The 19,777-nt window shown below is 38.0% G+C and overlaps 2 protein-coding genes across 10 annotated transcripts in view; one reads left to right on the top strand and one right to left on the bottom strand.

Annotated features, from left to right (window-relative positions):
• Nucleotides 1-19,777, bottom strand: part of FRY (FRY microtubule binding protein) — a 404,013-nt gene that overhangs the window by 31,124 nt on the left and 353,112 nt on the right. For all 8 annotated transcript variants that reach the window (XM_070239478.1, XM_070239480.1, XM_070239479.1 and 5 more), the window contains 5 exons: nucleotides 13,722-13,862; nucleotides 11,554-11,733; nucleotides 9,114-9,275; nucleotides 6,738-6,812; nucleotides 4,288-4,458 (listed from right to left, as the gene is read on the bottom strand). In XM_070239478.1, coding sequence (XP_070095579.1) covers nucleotides 4,288-4,458; nucleotides 6,738-6,812; nucleotides 9,114-9,275; nucleotides 11,554-11,733; nucleotides 13,722-13,862 — 729 coding nt within the window. The remainder of the gene's footprint in view (nucleotides 1-4,287; nucleotides 4,459-6,737; nucleotides 6,813-9,113; nucleotides 9,276-11,553; nucleotides 11,734-13,721; nucleotides 13,863-19,777) is intronic.
• ZAR1L (zygote arrest 1 like) overlaps nucleotides 1-19,777 on the top strand; it is a 103,959-nt gene that overhangs the window by 44,756 nt on the left and 39,426 nt on the right. The window lies entirely within an intron of this gene.

The raw sequence follows: 19,777 nt of genomic DNA, 5'->3' as shown, positions 1-19,777 counted from the left end.
AAAAAATTGAAAAAATGTGGAAGAGGCAAGAGTCCTTGGAAGAAGAAGAAAATGTCATGTGTGAAGAAATTTAAAAAAATGTAAAAACAAGAACACAGAGTAAAAAGAAGAATGTGAAAATAACTGGGAGAAATATACAAAGATACATATAAAACATCAGTTTACAAAACTGATTCTCTTGCACCAAATCAATGGAAGGATTGGATAAACTCCCTTAAGCGACAATTCTGAAAGTCTTCCACACTGAAACTAACGCTGAACCATGAGCTTGCGGAGAAACATAGACATCCAGGGCCAGAGAATGCCACACTGGGCATAGAGGGCTGTTACTATTGACTTGGTAGCAACTCTGGTGAAGACTTGAATTAATCAGGTATGAGAACCTGGAGTCAGGGAAAGCTGTTCTTGCAGGAAAGATATCTGGATGTCTTGCTAGAGGATGCAATGACTGATTAGAGGCAAAGGTGTTGAAATTGTTTCCCTGGTGGTGGCTGATGGGCTGAGATGGCACAGTGCTGTAGTCTAGCCTAAGTTAAAGTCCTTGATGATTAGAAGTCACCCAGGCCTTCTCAGCATGGCACAGGAATATCCTTACTGGGAGAGCCATCCTCCATCTTCCCCACACCCAAATGTCAGATTTACATTTTATGTTACCTACAAGGTCAAAGGTCAAAATGGTGTTTTACTGATTATGTCAAATTTTCTATGTGTGAGAAAATTTAGAAGATGGCTAACTATTCCCAATGGACAATTTGCGTATGTCAGTTATCAAACTTAAATAACCACTCAGGATTTATACTGAGATGAGAAAGTATTAATGATTGAACATTCTAGAAATGTTGGAAATGATCTTCTCTGAAATAATTTTTTTCATATTGGAACTCTGTCAAATAAGAATTATTGCTGAAGGAACTTGGGTGCTCTGTGGTTAAAATATTTTCCCCCAAATGTACCTACTTGGATCAAGTCTGATATGACATAGCTACAGTGTGATTGTAGGTCAGTTTGCCCAGATGATCCTGGTTTATGCCTGTTGTCTGGATGTAATTACCATCAGCACCCTCTTTTACTTGCAGAAGGACCCCCATTTGAATGAAACTTTATACAGGCACCATACAAAGATAGCTCCTAATTCCTGGAAAATAAAGGGATTCAACTGGAAGTGTATGTGGAATATTGTTAGATGCAGCTTGTTGAGTTCACTTTTAATAAAAGAATTGAACAACAAAACCAATCCAGCTATGCACTGCCTAATCAGAAATTACACGATTTCCCTGGATCATATTTAAAAACTCAGTTTCTTTCACGAGATATAATCATGCAACTTTCAGAACTAAGCATATAAAGATTTTAAAACTGTCTTGTATTTATGCCTCAGAAAATATTTCCATAGTAGAGCAACCAAGAAAAATACTTCTTCTATCACACACACTTCAATGTAAATATGCACGCAAATAGGCATACATACGCTAGAAGGGAAGAAAAAAGCAATTATATTGTTATAAATCTGCAGTGATGCGAAATATCTACTAGCGTATCTGGATTAAAAACAGCATCATCTTACCTGAAGTTCCTGGGTAGCAAATTGAATGGACAGAAAAACAAATAAGAGGTCTATTTAAAATGATTATATTAAAGGTACTCAAGTGTATTTGTCTTAGCTCTAACACAACACCAAATAGTACTAATAATATATACTTCAGTAGATGCAACTTAAAAAAAGTAAAGATACACAAACCCCAAGGAGAAAAATCAGTATCAAACACCAGAAATTTCAAACCTCTGAGTAGTGGATGACGTAGCTGGGGTAACAAATCATAAATACGATTTCTAAAATAACTTTCCACTTCAGTGACAACTTTGGTCTCCTTAACACTTTTTTTTTGGAATGCCTAAATTTTTATTTGTGAGAAAATTGTTAAATGTCATGGGAAAATGAATGAGGGTCATCAACTGGAAAAAAAAGGTGACATCACCTGATCCTGCTCACAAAGCTAAAAGTGTTTGTGACTATGATCTGTTCACTGCTGATGTGCAATTAATAGCAAAGAAATAGCACCTATAAAGCTTCTGAAAAGTTCAAAGGCAAACCCTTACAGATAGCATTTAATGAGAAGGAATGGACATCACCAAACAACTGGTCTTTCTTTTTGTTTTGATAATTGTGTTTTGATCTAGAAGCCAAATATGCTTACCTTTCTCATTGAGGAGACACTGAAATTACTCACCAGTGACAGTACAAAGGAACGAACATTTAGAAGGCCTACTATGTGCCTGACACTACACCAGCAGCTTTACATGGGTTATCTTACTTAGTCCTCTCATCATTCTACCTCTCATCATTAAATGTCTTGTCATACACATTTAAAAGATGAAGCCAAGAGCAATAGCATCCATGCCTAAGGTCATATAACTAGGTCAGTCACAGAGTTGAAATTCAAAGTTGGACCTGCCTGACTTCAAAGCCCAAGCATTTTCACTCTGTCTTGGTGGCTAGGACAATAGAACACTAGAAGGAAGGTGTAGTATTCACTATTTATTGTCCCTGAAAAACATTAGTATAATATTTATTTTCAAGTGACAAGCATCTCAGATTTTCCCTCCTTTATTTTGATAGAAATTGAATTTGTTAGTTGTTCTGAAATGGTGTCTAATCCCTCCATTTTACATCATTCCTGCTAGGTCACTTCACATAACACTTTTTTTGGCTGAGGCTGGAAAATGATGCCTCTCTTCCTTCATCAATTTTTCCCTCCCTCTTTCAACTTCCAAGTGAACAGGTGCCCAAGCTTGAATTGTAGCCTAACAGCAAAGATTAGGTCAGTTGTCCAGATCAGGGAGCTAATCTTCTGATATTCCATATAGCTCTGGCTCAGAGACACTTTGAAAGTATACAAAACAATTGTATTTTGCTTTACACTTTTTAAACAATCCTTACCACGTTTAGCAATGGATTTCTTTACCAATAATTATGGTTAACAGAAAACTCTGCAATACTTTTTACTAGTTCTAGAACAACTGAAGGTAAAAAGTTGACACTTATTTTAAAGATGCCGTACAGTCAGTGCCTTTATACTCTTTAAGGACTTGATCTACTACACTTGGTTTCCAGGGAAAGAACTGGTGAAGAAAACATTCTTCATTCTAAGGACCTGATTTTCCTTTGCTGGCCCAGACATCCAGGGTAGTCAGTGGGCCAGGGAGGGACAAAGAGGACAACTCCCTGGCCTCACCTCAACATAAGTGGATTGGTGAGCAGTCATATCCTTCTAGGGAAGATAAGCAGCTGCTCGAAGCATCATTTCCCACAAGTTTCCAGTTAAGTTAGGAGGTGCCTACCCGTCACAGGATGTGATAAGCTTTGAATCTGGGCCTCCACTTTAACTGTAAGACTAGCAGAAAGTGCTTTCTTTGTCTGGGAAATATAGTGCACTTAGTTAAATGTGAGCTAAGGTATGTTGAGCGACACCATGAGCCGGCTCCATAGCAGGCATTTTTACGTATGCCAATCTCACTCTTGTGAATTTAGTTTTCGTCCCAGGAGGCAGAAGACTCCCTCTCAGCTGGAACATGGCCCTAAGCTATTGAGATGAGAGTGATGAGGTGATGCTCCTCCTTCCACTCCCAGTTTTCAAAAACAGGATTCACAACTGAAAGCATCTTATTACCATAATTGTCATTCAAATAAATGAATCTGCATTTGCCCGTTGAGACTCGAATTCAGCAGCTCCAGGTGTCGGGAACACTAGCTGTGCGCTCCGAAAGCAGCGCCAAGAGCTCTCATGTGCGTTTTATCTTGTTTCAAGTTTTAATGATTTCATCAAACAGCACAAAGGTGCTGGAGCCCTCGAGCTCCCATCTCATGTTCTAGCAGGCAAGCTTTAAAGTAACGTATTAGAGCAATTTCACATTTAAGATAATTAACTACTTAGCATGTTTTACCCAGACACCAGTGAACAGGCTGAGAAAATGAATGTTTTTGTGATTTTTTTTTTAAAGTTCACCTTTGGACTACATACACACAGTCTTTGTGTGGTCATTAAAAGTCAGCTCTTTGCCATTTAGAAATAACTTGGCAGCCTTTGCCGTGGGCTCAGACAGGAAGGGCGTGGTAAACTTTTGCCAAAGTTGAGCTGCTGTACTTTGAATAAGTTGATTCAAAACAAAGTTCACAGCTGTCCAATTAAAGACTCTGTTATAAAAACTCATTTAGCAGGTAAAAAAGAAACGGTTTCGTTAGTCAAGGAAAAGGCTGAATGGATTATTTTTACAGAGAATATACTGTACCTCTCCATCCTCCAGCTCCACGTCTAGGAAATCAAAGTCTCTAAAGACTCTGAACTGCTGCTCACTGTTCGTGTCATCCATGTTCTCCTGCTCTCGGGCGCCGTCCTCAGAGGACACCAAGCTTGTCTGGTGCTCAAGCAGATCCACATCCCCACACGATGAAAAAATCACCTACGAGTCGAGAGTCCTCTCCTGAGAAAGCGTTCTCCCTTTGGTTGTTTGTGCTATGAAAAACTGTAATTGGTTCTTCATAGCACTATATTTCCAGTACACACCTAATTCCTTAAGTGGGTATTTTTAGAATGTTCTTTTATTATTTATGTTGGACAGGTGCCTTCAGATTAAACTCGTTGCAAAGATGCAAGTTACGTACTAGGAAAATGTTCAAGAGTCAAATTGCTGCTTCTTAATGGATGAAGACTGGATCCTACCTGTGTGTGTGTGTGTGTGTGTGTGTGTGTGTGTGTGACAGACAAACTGAGCATGTGTTCACAGGCAAACTAGAGCAGCCAAGAAATTTTCCACTGTTTGTGAACTGCTTAAGGTTAGAAATTGTGCACATTCACACACACATCCATGTCACATACATATTATCACATAATATTTTAAGGATTACTGATAGCAAGATATGTTATTATAGAAGGAACTGTGAGAGCAAAGGATTTAACCCTTTTAGAGATAAACCAGGAACTGGTAAGGAATAAGAAACAGAAGCCAAAAAGTTCAGTATTGCCTATTTGAATTACAGAAGAGTAGCTGAGCAGCCATGTTCATCACTTATACTTAAATTCCTGTCTTATTGACTTAAACAAAACTTTTTTCTATTAAAATCTTTAGTATGTTAATATTTTAAAATTAACTTCTGTGTTTAGGTTCTTTTCACTGGGCCATTTTAATAGAACTTTTTAGAAGGAATAAACTGCAAATGAACCTAAATGTTTTGCTATCTAGCCTGTCCTGAACATACAGTGGTATTAAATAAAGTGAACGGTATTTTTTATTTAACTATTATAACGTCTAGTCTTCCTTGAAAAGTAGGCCAATCATTTATAAGAATTTAAATATAACAAATGAGTCTCAAAAGTAAAAAGACTGAATGGATTTTAAGTGTACTCTTTTTCTTCAGTGTTTGAGAACAGTTATATGATTTGCTCTATGTTCCCATAAAATGGTACATGACACACAGTTTGCACAGGGATTGCAAATGGGTATATGAGGCAAATAGCATTGAAGGCCAGTCAACTAGTTGGTGAGAGATGAGACCAAATTCCTGTTTCTTCGGTTGAAGCCTCCCTAGCCTAGTTAGTGCTGTTTTTCATTTGTGGCATACTCCAGGTGAACATTTCTAGCTAGAATTTCAGCATGGAAACAGGCAGTTTAGATCTGAAGGAGAAAGTGCCCAACACAATGGCAGTTAAGAAACAGCCCTTGTTTCTCTCCCTTGTGGGCTGTGAGGCTCTGTCTGCCCCTGCCACTATCACCTCGTCCAGCCCCTGTTCCCTCTGCTCTAAATAATGTCACAGGAGCAGCAGCAAACCCACTGATCAATAACAGTAAAAAGCTGACTTCAGTGGAGACAAGCTTAGCTGATGGCTGGCTCGGGCGCATTCCCAGGTGACAAGAAGTATTAATTTGCAGTTTAGCAAGTATTTATGAGCCTCTAGTATTTCACATGCTCATGAACTGCATTAGTAGATACATTTTGGGATTTTAAAAACAGCTCCACAGGGAAATTGTTTGCTAATTCTTACTTTATTTGGGAAATTATTTAGTTTGCTATTTCTTTTCTTGTTAATAATAAAGATGCTGTGATACAGATGAAATAAAAATACCTGGTGAAACCAGACCCTGAGATTTTTATTGCTTTTGCTGTAATATACTCACACACACGATCTGAATTTTCTAAATTTTCTAAACGATTCAGAAGCTAACTTCTAATACTTCAATTATTCATTTATTCCAAAACTCAGTGGAATTTTTGAAAAACTGTAACATCAGTGGAAGTTTATATGAGAAAAAAAACCATAATATATCATTATTTTCATCTTTATTGTACATATGTAAAATAATGACATCACTGTTATTGATGATGTGTGTATAGAGAGTAAAATTATACCCAAAGGGAATGTATAGCATATATAGTGGTGCAGGAGATAGTCACATATATATATTTTAAGGAAGTCTGGGCATATTTATAAAAAAATCCAAGAAATTTTAAAAAATGAAAATAACTGAGTATGTATTTACAGGCAAACTGGAGCAAATAGCCAACAAAGTTTTTCATTGTTTTTGAACTAAGTGAGATTAAAAATCATGGTGTGGAGAGAGATAATCTAGGGGTTTGATCTAGATGGTGGATATCACACTTGTCATTCATAGTTGAATCCTCTAAACTATATGATCAAAGGTAAAAAAGAACCAAAATAAATATGATATGAGACAGAACTTACTGATGGATTTTTGCTTAATCCTACTTCTTGGCCACACAGAGAAAGGACATGCACCAACTTCTCTTTTGTCCTCTTCTGGAAAAGAAACACACAGGCAGGTTTTAATCATGGGGTCCTGTGATCAAATCTGCTCTAATACCATGGTCATTAGCCACACAGGGCAATCGCACTTGAAATGTGGCCATGAGAACCAAGATATAAAATACACAAAGACTTGGTTTGAAAAAAGAATGTAAAACATCTCATGAATAATTGTAAAATATTGACTATATGTTGAAATAATAATATTTTAGACATATTACATTAACTAAAATGTTATTGAAATTAATTTTATCTGTTTCTTTTTACTATTTTTTTAAAGGTGACTATTAGAAAATTTAAAGTGAGGCTCACATTGTGTTTATACCGGATGGTGCTGATCCAGGTTTTCCCAAGGGAGGGGGCTGAAAATCAATTTCTAGGGTCTTCATCAGATATTCATTACTCCCCTTGATATTCTTTTCTTTTATGCTACAACGTTCAGCATCAGCAGGGCTTTTCCTTACACCTACATTCTATCTATTATGTTACGGTACAAATCTGTTTTCCTCAAATGGGAGAATACTTTCTGCAGAAGTAAAAACTTGAATTATTTCCAAGCCATATTAAATCTTTCTCAATTTATTCTTCCTACACTTAAATAGATTCAATTCCTTTTGCTTTTCTTCATGAGCCTTATTTTTCAGCCCCTTAAGCATGGAGATTCTTCTATAAACCATCACATTTTCTAGTGACGTTGATAAACCAGGTCTCAGAATACTTGGTGAGTTGAGAATGAAAAGGCAGAGTAACTAGAGCCTAAAAAATGGTAATGTACTTCAGAATTGCTCTTAAGGCAATCTTCCTAATCTCTTTAAAATGATTTCTCCTTTTTAATCTGATTTCAGTTAGTGTGGAGACTGCTAGGAGGCCAATATCACTCATAGATTTTCCTTCTTAGTGGAACTGAATTCACTGCATCCTTCTTTCCAAATTATAGAAGGGACACTGAATACGGTGACTTTTCAAAGTCAAAGGAGGACTTTCATGTTGAAGGATGGCAAGAGATTTGCTGAACTATTTCTCTAAGTTTTCGCAGGCAATTTACAATTCTGGGAAGGAATCAATAGAGAGGAACATGGAGTTGGGCTGTATATTTTTCTTCTCTTTTCCAAATCCCCAAGAAAGTACAGTAGGCAATGAAGGCTCACTGAGAAGCAGCTATGCTCCAGCAGGCACTGTGCTATACCTTCCGCTTCCCTCACCTTTCAGAGTGAAGGGGAGTCCTGCTGGGCGTGCACACAAAGTGCTTTTCCCTGCTCAGCACCTACTTTGCTGCCTTCCAGTAATGCAGTCCCTCTTATCTTGGGAACAGCTCCTCTCCCTCTAAGTGGGGCTTTCCCTCCCTTGCACATGCTGCAAGAGTCCTTTTTCTAGAATCGCTATGGACGTTGGGGAGGGGAGGCCTCTGTCCTGAAATCATCAGAGGCAAAGACCATGTAAATCTGGAGCTGCCAGGGGTCAGTGGTGCCTCACATGGGAAGAATCTGCCTGAGAATGAAGTCAGCAGAGAGGAAAGAAGGGCCCAGACTTTGGGAAGGGAACGTGGGGACGGTGAGAAGGAGAGAGGGAGTCTAAGGATCCAGTTCCTGATTTTGTGTACTAGAATCCAGCCATGCCTGAAGCCAAGATATATGAATTAATAAATTCCTTTTCCATTTAAGGTAATTTTTCACTGGGCTTCTGTCATATGTCACCAAAAGAGCCCTGAATAATGCAGGGATTTTACTTGGCAATAAGTCCAATGACATCAATACTGTGATGCAGTCACCCATCCACAGTACAGTCTTAAGCTGTGATAACAGAACTACAGAGAAATCTGGCAGCCCACTCTGCTCTGTAGGGCTGAGACTGGATGGAGACCATGGCTACAGTGCCTGCTCAGGAGCCAGAATGGGTATTGAGTATACAGCTCTATCATATAGAATTGTTTGGGAGAACTAATGATATATTATTTGGAGAAAAAAGGACTTGTTTGGGTGAGTGGCAGAGGGGTAGGGTTTCTTTGAATGTTTGAAGGGCTGCCATGTGAAAGATCAGATTTCACTTTCTGAGCCTTAAGAGAATTAGGACCAATGGGTAGAAGCAAAAAAGTATCAGACTTCAACTCAATGTAATGAGCTGTTCAAAGATAAAATGGATTCCCTTGGAATGTCGTGAGAACCTCACCATTGAAGCGTTGATGCCCAGATGGGCAACGTTGGGATGGTGAATGGGAGAATCTCATATTACATGGGCAGTTGGGCTCAGCAGGTCGCTTAAGCTTCCTTCCAATCCTGGGAGTCTAGGATTCTATACCTGAGAATACTGGGGCCTTTTCCAGCTTACAGGAACAAGGACATTGGAGTTGGAGCCTGATGAGGTAGAGGACGTGCTCCGGGTGACGGCCATAGCCCTGGGCTTCCCATCACGCCCAGAAGAGTTCTGCAGTTCGTCATATCGCCTCCCGATGATTGGTGTCTTGAGAAAAAAGAATACAAAAGCACAGGTTCTTTTATCTCATTCTGTGGTATATGGGATCACTCTACCCAGCAGCAGCCAAGAACTGCTTACCTGATTAAAAATTAGATTAGGGAAGTTCAGTGTTACAAGTAGGCTCATTTTCCTGATGTTCAAATATACATTCTACATCATTTTGCGTCTTCAACATTTTCCCACCCTCTTTAGCAGCTGGAAACAAATCCAATTGCTTGTTCTTAAAGATACTTTAGAAAGCACTGATAAAGATTAGAAGCGAAACATTTAGGAAAGCAAATAGTCAGTTTTCAGATGTGTAAGCTTAAAAGAATTTTTTTTTTTAATGATTGGCACCTGAGCTAACAACTGTTGCCAATCTTTTTTTTTTTTCTGCTTTATCTCCCCAAATCCCCCCGTACATAGTTGTATATCTTAGTTGCAGGTCCTTCTAGTTGTGGGATGTGGGACGCCACTTCAGTGTGGCCTGATGAGCGGTGCCATGTCTGCACCCAGGATCCGAACCCTGGGCCGCTGCAGCGGAGTGCGAGAACTTAGCCATTCAGCCACGGGGCCGGCCACTAAAAGAATTTCTTATAACAGGAAACCAAAATTCATTCCTCTCTTCCTTTACTCACCAATCTTTAGATACTCTCAATTATTTAAAAACTTATTTAAACTATTTACATCTTTTCAGTTATTTAAATGACTGAGGTTAGGGCCGGGTGCTTGGGCAGCATTTTGGAAATTTTACTTCCTGAGAGTCCAGGAGTGTGGGGGCTGGAGTGTGGGGACATCACCTCCCAAACTTTAGCCCCAAGGAGGTCTCCTCTGCAGAAACCCGTTCATGGGCCTACACTTGGAGGCGGTAGAAACCAGCTGGTAATTCTCTACCTGGCTCTTAAGGCCCATCTTTCTGGACCATCATTGTGGGTCTTTAGGGTGTGCAGCTGACTGGCTGCCTGTCTTCTGTACCCCTTTGGAACAGAATAACCTTAAGTCAAAGAGTAAAATTAGCTTCTCCCCCCAGCAATGTAAAAAAAATGTTAAAAATGGAAAAGGACTGAATTGATACCTTAATATCATATATATACTAAATATAGATGCAGGTATCACAGTGGCAGCAAAACAGAATCCCATCCTGAATACTGAAAAGATAAAAGGTCAATGAGACCATCGTGTGAAAAAACCCAGCCTGGCTACACCCTACTTAAGAAAGTGAGTAAGTTCCATATAAATAGATCCAGTTTATTCCTTTAGTGAATTTATTCATTCAGCATGTGGAACAATATTTATTAAATACCAATCATGCAGCAGACACTGTCCCAGACCCTGGTGACAAGATGGACAGAGTGCAGTTTCTGCTTTGGGAGGCTTATGGGTCGTGGGGTGAGAGAGACAGGAAAGCAAAGTATTTTTACATCTTAGACTAAAATAGTTAAGTACAGGCCTCTCAAACGTTTGTGCACGGACCAGCAGGTAAATCTGACTGCTTTCTGCCCTCTCTTCTCTTCCTGAGTCCTTAGCTTGGTTCACCAGTCCCTTCCCTCTGCACTTCCCTCTCCCTCACGGCAAGAATTTAGATAAGTTTAATGGTTTAAAAAGCAGTGTGGCTTAGGGAAGCAACCATAAAGGCGGATTCCTTATTCCTGTAAATCTCAGCCACTTGCCGGTCTGGCTGCAGTTCAGGAAACAGGGTTGTGGATATAAATACAGGACATGACGGTTGTCAAATAAAGAATGAGTGAAGGTCATGGTTTGAAATGCTTAAGATCATTCCATTTAAAGTTTTTTAAAAATCATTTTTGTATAACTGAGGCTAGCTTTTATTTTTTAAAGCTGCCAATTGAGAGCCCCAGTGAATATGACACTTGATGTGTTCTTAAAAAAGAGAAAGTAGGGTCCGGCCTGGTGGCATAGCAGTTAAGTGCACATGTTTCGCTTCAGTGGCCCAGGGTTTGCTGGTTCGGATCCCGGGTGTGGACATGGCACCGCTTGGCAAGCCATGCTGTGGTAGGCGTCCCACATATAAAGTAGAGGAAGATGGGCATGGATGTTAGCTCAGGGCCAGTCTTCCTCAGCAAAAAGAGGAAGATTGGCAGATGTTAGCTCAGGGCCAGTCGTCCTCAAAAAAACCCCCCCAAAAAACCCCCAGAAACTAATTTAGGCCTTAGAAGACTTCATGTGAAATAAATGTAAAATAAGTCTCCATTTGACCAGGCAACTAGTTTTGACCTTTGCCACCACAAATGCATGCTAAACTTTACAGAAACACTTAACATACCTCTGAAATATCAAAGTGAAAGTCCAGCGTTTTTCCAGGTAATTCCTTGGAAGCACTCGTCCACACTCGATGTATTTCTATCTTTGAGAGGTCGCTGTGCTGGTAGGATGGCAACACTAGGCTGGCAGATCGAGAAACTACCAGCTTTAAGATATTCAAAGCTTCTCTCCAGTGAACACTCTGAAGGAAAGAAAACACTCAATGGTTAAAAATAATTTCATTTTTAAAAACTAATATACTTCTAGCCTCTGAAACTTCTTATGACAAGTCAGAATTCATTGATTTAAAACAGTGCAGGAAATTCTGTGATGAGTAAAGGCACATGACATAAAAAGATAGTTTATATACAAGATGAGCTACATTTAGGAAACAAGCAAATAAAAAACCCCAATTTTGTCCATATTCAAATAAATCAAAGTTTAAAATAACAAGCTACCATTTTTGCTAATGAGGTACCTCCTTAATTTGAATAAAAACAGTCCCCACTGCAGTTTATGCTACTGATCACTTACCCTTTCTCAGAATTCTCCTGCCTGCCATTTCCAGCCTTTCTTCCTACATCTCTGGCTCTTCCTGCCCCATTTGCCTCCTGGATGCCTGATCTCTGCCTCAGCCCTCTTCCTTTTTCACTCCGTATCTTCCTCATGACCTAGACCAAGAATCTGGGAGCTGTTCTTAACTCCTCTCTTTCCCTCCCTCCTGATAATTTGTTCCTTCCTCTCCATTCTTGCTGGCACTGGCTCAATTGAATCATCTCTGGCCTCTGCCTGGACTATTTCAATAGCCTCTTTTCTTGTCTCCCTGTTTGAAGCCTCTACTTAAGTCCATGGTACCCACCTTAGCTACAGTGACCTTTCTAGAACTCTTCCGATCATGCCACTTCTCAGCCTAAACTTCTAGGGCTCCCTCTGGCGGACAGGGAGGAGTTCACACTCTTTGCGTGTGGCTTATGGGGGTAATCTCCTGCAGGCTACCCCTGGAGTTCCTCAAACCAGCCAGGCAAGGTCTCTTAGCCTCTGTGCCTTTACTCATGCCATTCCCTCATGCTGGAAGGCCTTTCCTGTCCTTAGGGGCTTATCAAACACCTACTCTTCCTCTAAGACTCACTTTGTTTTATCATCTTTGTCTCCCTGACGACCCCTAGGCAGACTGAGGTGCTTCTCCCACAAAAATATTGAACATAAGTAAACTAATTTGATAAAAGTTATTATTTTCCCAGGCTTTGGAGTAAAAGCACGTGAAATAAAACACATTTCCCTTGCTGTTAGAATCTGCACAAGGGAAGTCATGGTTTGAATGTGAAATTAGCTGCCATTCAAGATAAGATATCTAGTACCAGAGATGCCACAGGCCTAGGAGAGAACAGGCAGCCTAACTAAACAATGAAATGGGGCACATGATTGGTAGAAAGGTGTGAACTGACCCTCTGTCTCCCTTGAGTGTTGTGAAGTGAGAAAGCATTACTGAATGCCTACCATGTGGCACAACTATTAAATGAAACAAAAAGCTTGGAAATCACTTTTAGCATTAAATACTATCTGCAAGAATGTGACCGTTGAAGTGAAGATGGAAAGAAATGTCTAGAATTTACATTGTATGGCTTTGTCAATGAATTTAACCAGAGGAAACCTAGCATTTGCCCTTGAATTCTGCAACTCACCAAGTACACTCCTGTGTTTGGTTGTTGGAGTAATTTCAAGTACATTTATGCAAATTTCTTCATCTCACTTCCCTATAAAGTGGCAATTTTAACCTCTGAATTAATTCTTTGCATGTTGAAACACCTGGCCTAGAACCCGGTACATGCAAGTCCCTTCTCCCTTCTCCTTTGAAATAGGATACTAAAAATAAGACCTGCCCCTGCCCTTGCAGCCAGGTGCGTGCTGTCAGCATCCAGCTTGTAAGCCCAAGAGGCAGAAATGTGTCCTCTGAAGGCTCAGAAACACACAGGGCCTGGTCCTGTCTTTCTCCTCAGTATATCACTCAGGGCGAGGTCAGCTGCCAGTCTTGCCTGCTCTCGGTGTGTTATGGATATCAGTGAATGAATGCGTGGCCTGGCACCCATAGAGCTTTGCAGCAGAGTACAAGCTACATGCAAAGCCGTGGTGTTTGTGGCATGACTCTCTGGAAACCTCCTGGTTCATAAGTGAAGTCATCCAAACACTCACTTGCACATATTTTTCGATGGTCTTCAGAACTTCCACATTAAACTGCTTTACAGGGACAACCGAGAGATCCATGTAGCTGAGCAGACTGTAGATGACTTGGAGGAGGGGCTGCTGCATACTAGGCAGGCCCTTCTCCAGCAACTGTGGGAGGCAAGGCACAGCATGAGTCACTTCGACACCAGATTTTCACATAGAAGCACCAATGATTCCCAATACTTTCATGATGCACATTTCCTTAGGAGGGAAATGAAAATCCTAACTAATGAAGAAATGAAGATATTATCAAAGGCCATGTAGGTAGGTCTGAATACATAAATATAATAGTTACACAATAGAATACAATGAAATAAACCTCAAAAGGAAAGCATTAAACACCAGTAATCATCAGAAGTTGATAATTAAAACAAAAGATACAATTTATCAGTTATCAAATTAGCAAAGATTAGAAATTAATAAGAGTATTGGTGAGGATATAAGATGGGTATTCTTACATATCAGTGGATAATTTGGCAATTGAGATCAAGAGGACTAAAATTGTTCATATCTTCTGAAATAGTTCACTTTCAGGAACTTCTCCAAAATGAGAAATAAACACTAAGATTTATGTATGAGATTTCAACATGGCATTATTTATAACAGTAAAAAAAACAAACAAACCATGAAACAAAAAAGAAAGCTCTGTAAGCAATTTAATGTTTGAACACTAGGGTAATGAATATATAAATTATGGCAAATTGTATGATGAAATATGTAGTCAATGGAATGACATTTTTAAAGATAGTAATGGATATCATAATATTAAGTAAAAGGATATATAATTTCTATATATGATGCCACTATTGATGTGAATATGTGTGTGTTATACAGAAATAACATTGGAAAGAAATCCAACAAAATGTTAATAATGTTTCTCTCTAGATAATATAATTATTTGGACAATTTTTCTTTTCTTCTTTTTTTACTTTGTATTTTCCAAATTTTCTCTTATGAACATATACTGCTTTTATAATCAGGAAAAAATATCAATGAAATTTTCAAAAAGGAAAGCAAAATAATGAGAAAATATATATGACAGATGGAACTTTCTCCAGAATAGATCACATCTTAGGCCACAAAACAAGTCTGAATAAATTTAAGAAGACTGAAATAATACCAAACGTCTTTTCTGACCACAACGGTATGAAACTAGAAATCAACTACAGGAAGAAAACTGCAAAAGCCACAAATATGTGAAGATTAAACAAAATGCTACTGAACAGCTATTGGTCAATGAAGAAAGCAAAGGAGAAATAAAAAAATACCTGAAGACAAATGAAAATGAAAATATGATATGCCAAAATTTATGAGATTTAGCGAAAGTGGTACTAAGAGGGAAGTTTATAGAAATACAGGCCTATCTCAAAAAATAAGAAAAATCTCAAATAAACAATCTAACAGTGCACTTAAAGGAAGTATAAAAGGAACAAACAAAGCCCCAAATCAGTAAAAGGAAATTATAAAAATCAGAGCAGAAATAAGTGAAATAGAGATTTAAAAAACAATAGAAAATAATCCATGAAACTAAGAACTGGTTATTTGAAAAGATAAAATTGACCAGCCTTTAGCTAGACTCACCAAGAGAAAAGAGAGGCTCAAATAAATAAAATCAGAAACAAAAGAGGAGAAATTACAATGGACACCTCAGAAGTACAAAGGATTATAAGAGAATACTACAAAAAGCTATATGCCAACAAATTGGATAATCTAGAAGAAACGGATACATTCTTAGAATCATAGAACCCTCCAAAACTGAATCAAGAAGAAATGAAGAGTTGAATAGACTAATCACCAGTCAGGAGATTGAAACAGTAATCAAAACTTCCCCCCAAAACAAAAGTCCAGGATCAGACAGTTTCATCAATGAATTCTATCAAACATTCAAAGAAGATTTAATACCTATCCTTCTCAAACTCTTCCAAAAAATTGAAGAGGAGGGGAGGCTTCCTAACTCATTCTATGATGCTCTGATACCAAAACCAGACAAGGACCACACAAAAAAGAAAATTACAGGCCAATATCACTGATGAACATAGATGTAAAAATCCTCAACAAAATACTAGCAAATTGAATACAACAATAAATTAAAAAGATCATACACCACGATCAAGTGGGATTTATTCCAGGGATGCAGGGATGGTTCAACACCTGCAAATTAATCAATGTGATAACAGCACATTAACAAAATGAAGAATAAAAACACATAATCTCCTCAATAGAAGCAGAGAAAACATTTGACAAGCTAGAACATCCATTTATAACAAAAACTCTGAATAAAACAGGTATAGAAGGAAAGTACCTGAAAATAATAATGGCCATGTATGACAAATCCACAGCTAATATTCTCAATGATCAAAAACTGAAAGCTATCCCTCTAAGAACGGGAACCAGACAAGGATGCCCACTTTCACCACTCTTATTTAACATAGCATTGGAAGTCCTAGCCAGAGCAATCAGGCAAGAAAAAGAAATAAAAAGGATCCAAATTGGAAAAGAAGAAGTGAAACTGTTGCTATTTGTGGACAACATGATTTTATATATAGAAAACCCTAAAGAATCCACTAAAAAACTTTTAGAAATAGTAAATGAACACACTCAAGTCACAGGATACAAAATCAACATACAAAAATCAGTTGTGTTTCTATACACTAACAGCGAAGTAGCAGAAAAAGAAATTAAGAATACAATCCCATTTACAATTGCAACAAAAAGAATAAAATACCTAGGAATAAACTTAACCAACGAGGTGAAAGATCTGTATATTGAAAATGATAAAACATTGTTGAAAGAAATCGAAGAAGACACAAAGAAATGGAAAGATATTCCATGCTCTTGGATTGGAAGCATTAACATAGTTAAAATGTCCTTACTTCCTAAAGGAATCTATAGAGTCAATGTGATCCCTATCAAAGTTCCAACAAAATTTTTCACAGAAATAGAACAAAGAGTCCTAAAATTTATATGGAACAACAAAAGACCCCAAATAGCCAAAGGAATCCTAGGAAAAAGAACAAAGCTGGAGGTATCACACTCCCTGATTTCAAAATATACTACAAAGCCATAGTAACCAAAACAGCATGGTACTGGCCAAAAATAGACACATACATCAATGGAACAGAATCGAGAGCCCAGAAATAAACCTACAGATATATGAACAGCTAATTTTCGAGAAGGGAGCCAAGAGCATACAATGGAGAAAGGAGGGTCTCTTCAATAAATGGTGCTGGGAAAACTGGACAGCCACACGCAAGAGAATGAAAGTAGACCATTATCTGACACCATACACAAAAATCAACTCAAAGTGGATTAAAGACTTGAATGTAAGACCTGAAACCATGAAACTTCTAGAAGAAAACACAGGCGGCACACTCTGACATCAGTCTTAGCAGCATATTTTCATGTACCATGTCTAACCGGGCAAAGGAAACAAAAGAAAAAATAAACGAATGGGATTACATCAAACTAAAAAGCTTCTACACAGCAAAGGAAACCATTAACAAAAAGAAAAGACAACCTAACAATTGGGAGAAGATATTTGCAAACCATATATCAGATAAAGGGTCAATATCCAAAATATGCAAAGAACTAATACAGCTCAACAACAAAAAAACCAACAACCCAATTAAAAAATGGGAAAAATATCTGAATAGAGATTTCTCCAAAGATACACAGATGGCCAACAGGTACATGAAAAGACATCCAACATCATTAACTATCAGGGGAATGCAAATCAAAACACAATGAGATATCACCTCACTCTGGTCAGAATGGCTATAATTAACAAGACAGGAAACAACAGGTGTTGGAGAGGATGCAGGGAGAAGGGAAGCCTCATACACTGCTGGTGGGAGTGTAAACTGGTGCAGCCACTGTGGAAAACAGTATGGAGTTTCCTCAGAAAATTAAGGATAGATCTACCATATGACCCAGCTACTCCACTGCTGGGTATCTATCCAAAGAACTCGAAAACAACAATGCATAAAGATACATAAATCCCTATATTCATCGCAGCATTATTCACAATAACCAAGACTTGGAAGCAACCTAGGTGCCCATCAAGGGATGAATGGATAAAGAGGATGTGGTATTTATACACAATGGAATACTACTCAGCCATAAGAAAGGATGAAATCTGGCCATTTGTGACAACATGGATGGAGCTTGAGGGTATTATGCAAGGAGGAGAAGGGGGAAAGGGCTGATTAAGCTCACATGTGTGGTGATGGAGTATAATTAGTCTTTGGGTGGTGAACATGATGTAGTCTAGACAGAATTCGAAATATATTATGATGTACATCTGAAAGTTATATAATGTTATAATCCAATGTTACTGCCATAAAAACAAAAATTAAAATTAAAAAATATCTACGCACCCCTATGTTCACTGCAGCATTATTCACAATAGCCAAGACTTGGAAACAGCCTAAGTGCCCATCAATGGATGAATGGATAAAGAAGATATGGTATTTATACACAATGGAATACTACTCAGCCATAAGAAAGGATGAAATCTTGCCATTTGCAACAACATGGATGGACCTTGAGGGAATTAGGCTATGCGAAATAAGTCAGATGGAGAAAGTCAAGTATTGTAGGATTTCACTCATAAATAGAAGTTAAAAACAACAACAACAACAAACACACACAAGATTAGATTGGTGGTTACCAGAGGGGAAGGGCAAAAGGGGTTATAGGGCATATGTGTATAATGACGGGTGATAATTAGTCTTTGAGTGGTGAACACGATGTAGTCTACACAGAAATCAAAATATAATGATGCGCACCTGAAATTTATATAATGTTATGAACCAATGTTACCTCAATAAAAAAGTATATATATACATGCGACAGATACCATAATAAAGTTTACTGTTCAAAATAAAGAATTAGTAGGGCTGATTCAGCTAAACCCTGAAATTCCACATCAAAAGTGGTCAAAAGAAATAGCAGTTAACACACAAGGAAATAAAAAATTACACAAATCTATTGTGTGGAAAAATCAACATCTTCACTAGAAAGGAAATTGATAAAGAGAGTAATTTTAAAGTACCAATAAAAATACAAAACTGAAAAAATGAATAAATGGAATGATAAAATTTAGTGGGGATATGGGAAAACAAAAATATTTATACACTGTTTTTGGTATTGTAAATTGGGAAAACCTCTGTAAAGACCAATTTCCCAAATGTATATAAGAACTAAATAACATATCCATATCCACATATCTATGCCCTCTACCTGGATAGTTACTTTGGGAAATGCCACCAGAAGAAATGATTCAAATGTAATCTGATAAAAAGTCTACATAAAAGGACCATTTGTAATAGAAAAATTATGAATATAAGCAAAAAAGGGAGATGGTTAAGCAAATTGTGTTACATTAACCTGACAGAATTCCAAGTTATTGAAAAGAACACTGTGAGCTATGCCAACATATGGAAACACACACACTAAGTTAATGTTAAGTGACCAGAGCAGGTTCAATGGAAATACTGACCATAGCGCCCTAAAAGTATATGCATGTGTTGGCCAGCACCTGAAAGAACATGTGAGTAATCGGAATAGGGGTTAATATAGATTATATATGGTGGGACGTTAAATTTGTAATAAAATTTTTTGGTGACAATTTGTGATTAGGGCTGAATAGAACAAATTAGGCAATCCATTTTTTAAAATTGTGGTAAAATATATATAACATAAGATGTACCATTTTAAGTGTACAATTCAGTGGCATTAAGTACATTCACATTGTCGTGCAACCATCACCACTACTTATTTCCAGCTCTTATCATCCCAAAAAAACTCTGTAATCACAAAACAATAACTCTCCATCACCTCCTTGCCCCAGCCCATGGTTAAAAGGGAACTACTATTCTACTTTCTGTCTGTATAAATTTGCCTATTCTACGTACCTCATCTAAGTGGAATGATATTTGTCCTTTTGTGTTTAGCTTATTTCACTTAGTATCATGTTTTCTATGATGTAGCACACATCAGTACTTCAGGTCTTTTAAGTCTGA

Source organism: Equus caballus, chromosome 17, assembly GCF_041296265.1.
Source record: "Equus caballus isolate H_3958 breed thoroughbred chromosome 17, TB-T2T, whole genome shotgun sequence".
Taxonomy (NCBI): Eukaryota; Metazoa; Chordata; class Mammalia; order Perissodactyla; family Equidae; genus Equus; species Equus caballus.
This window is presented reverse-complemented; position numbering and strand designations above follow the sequence as displayed.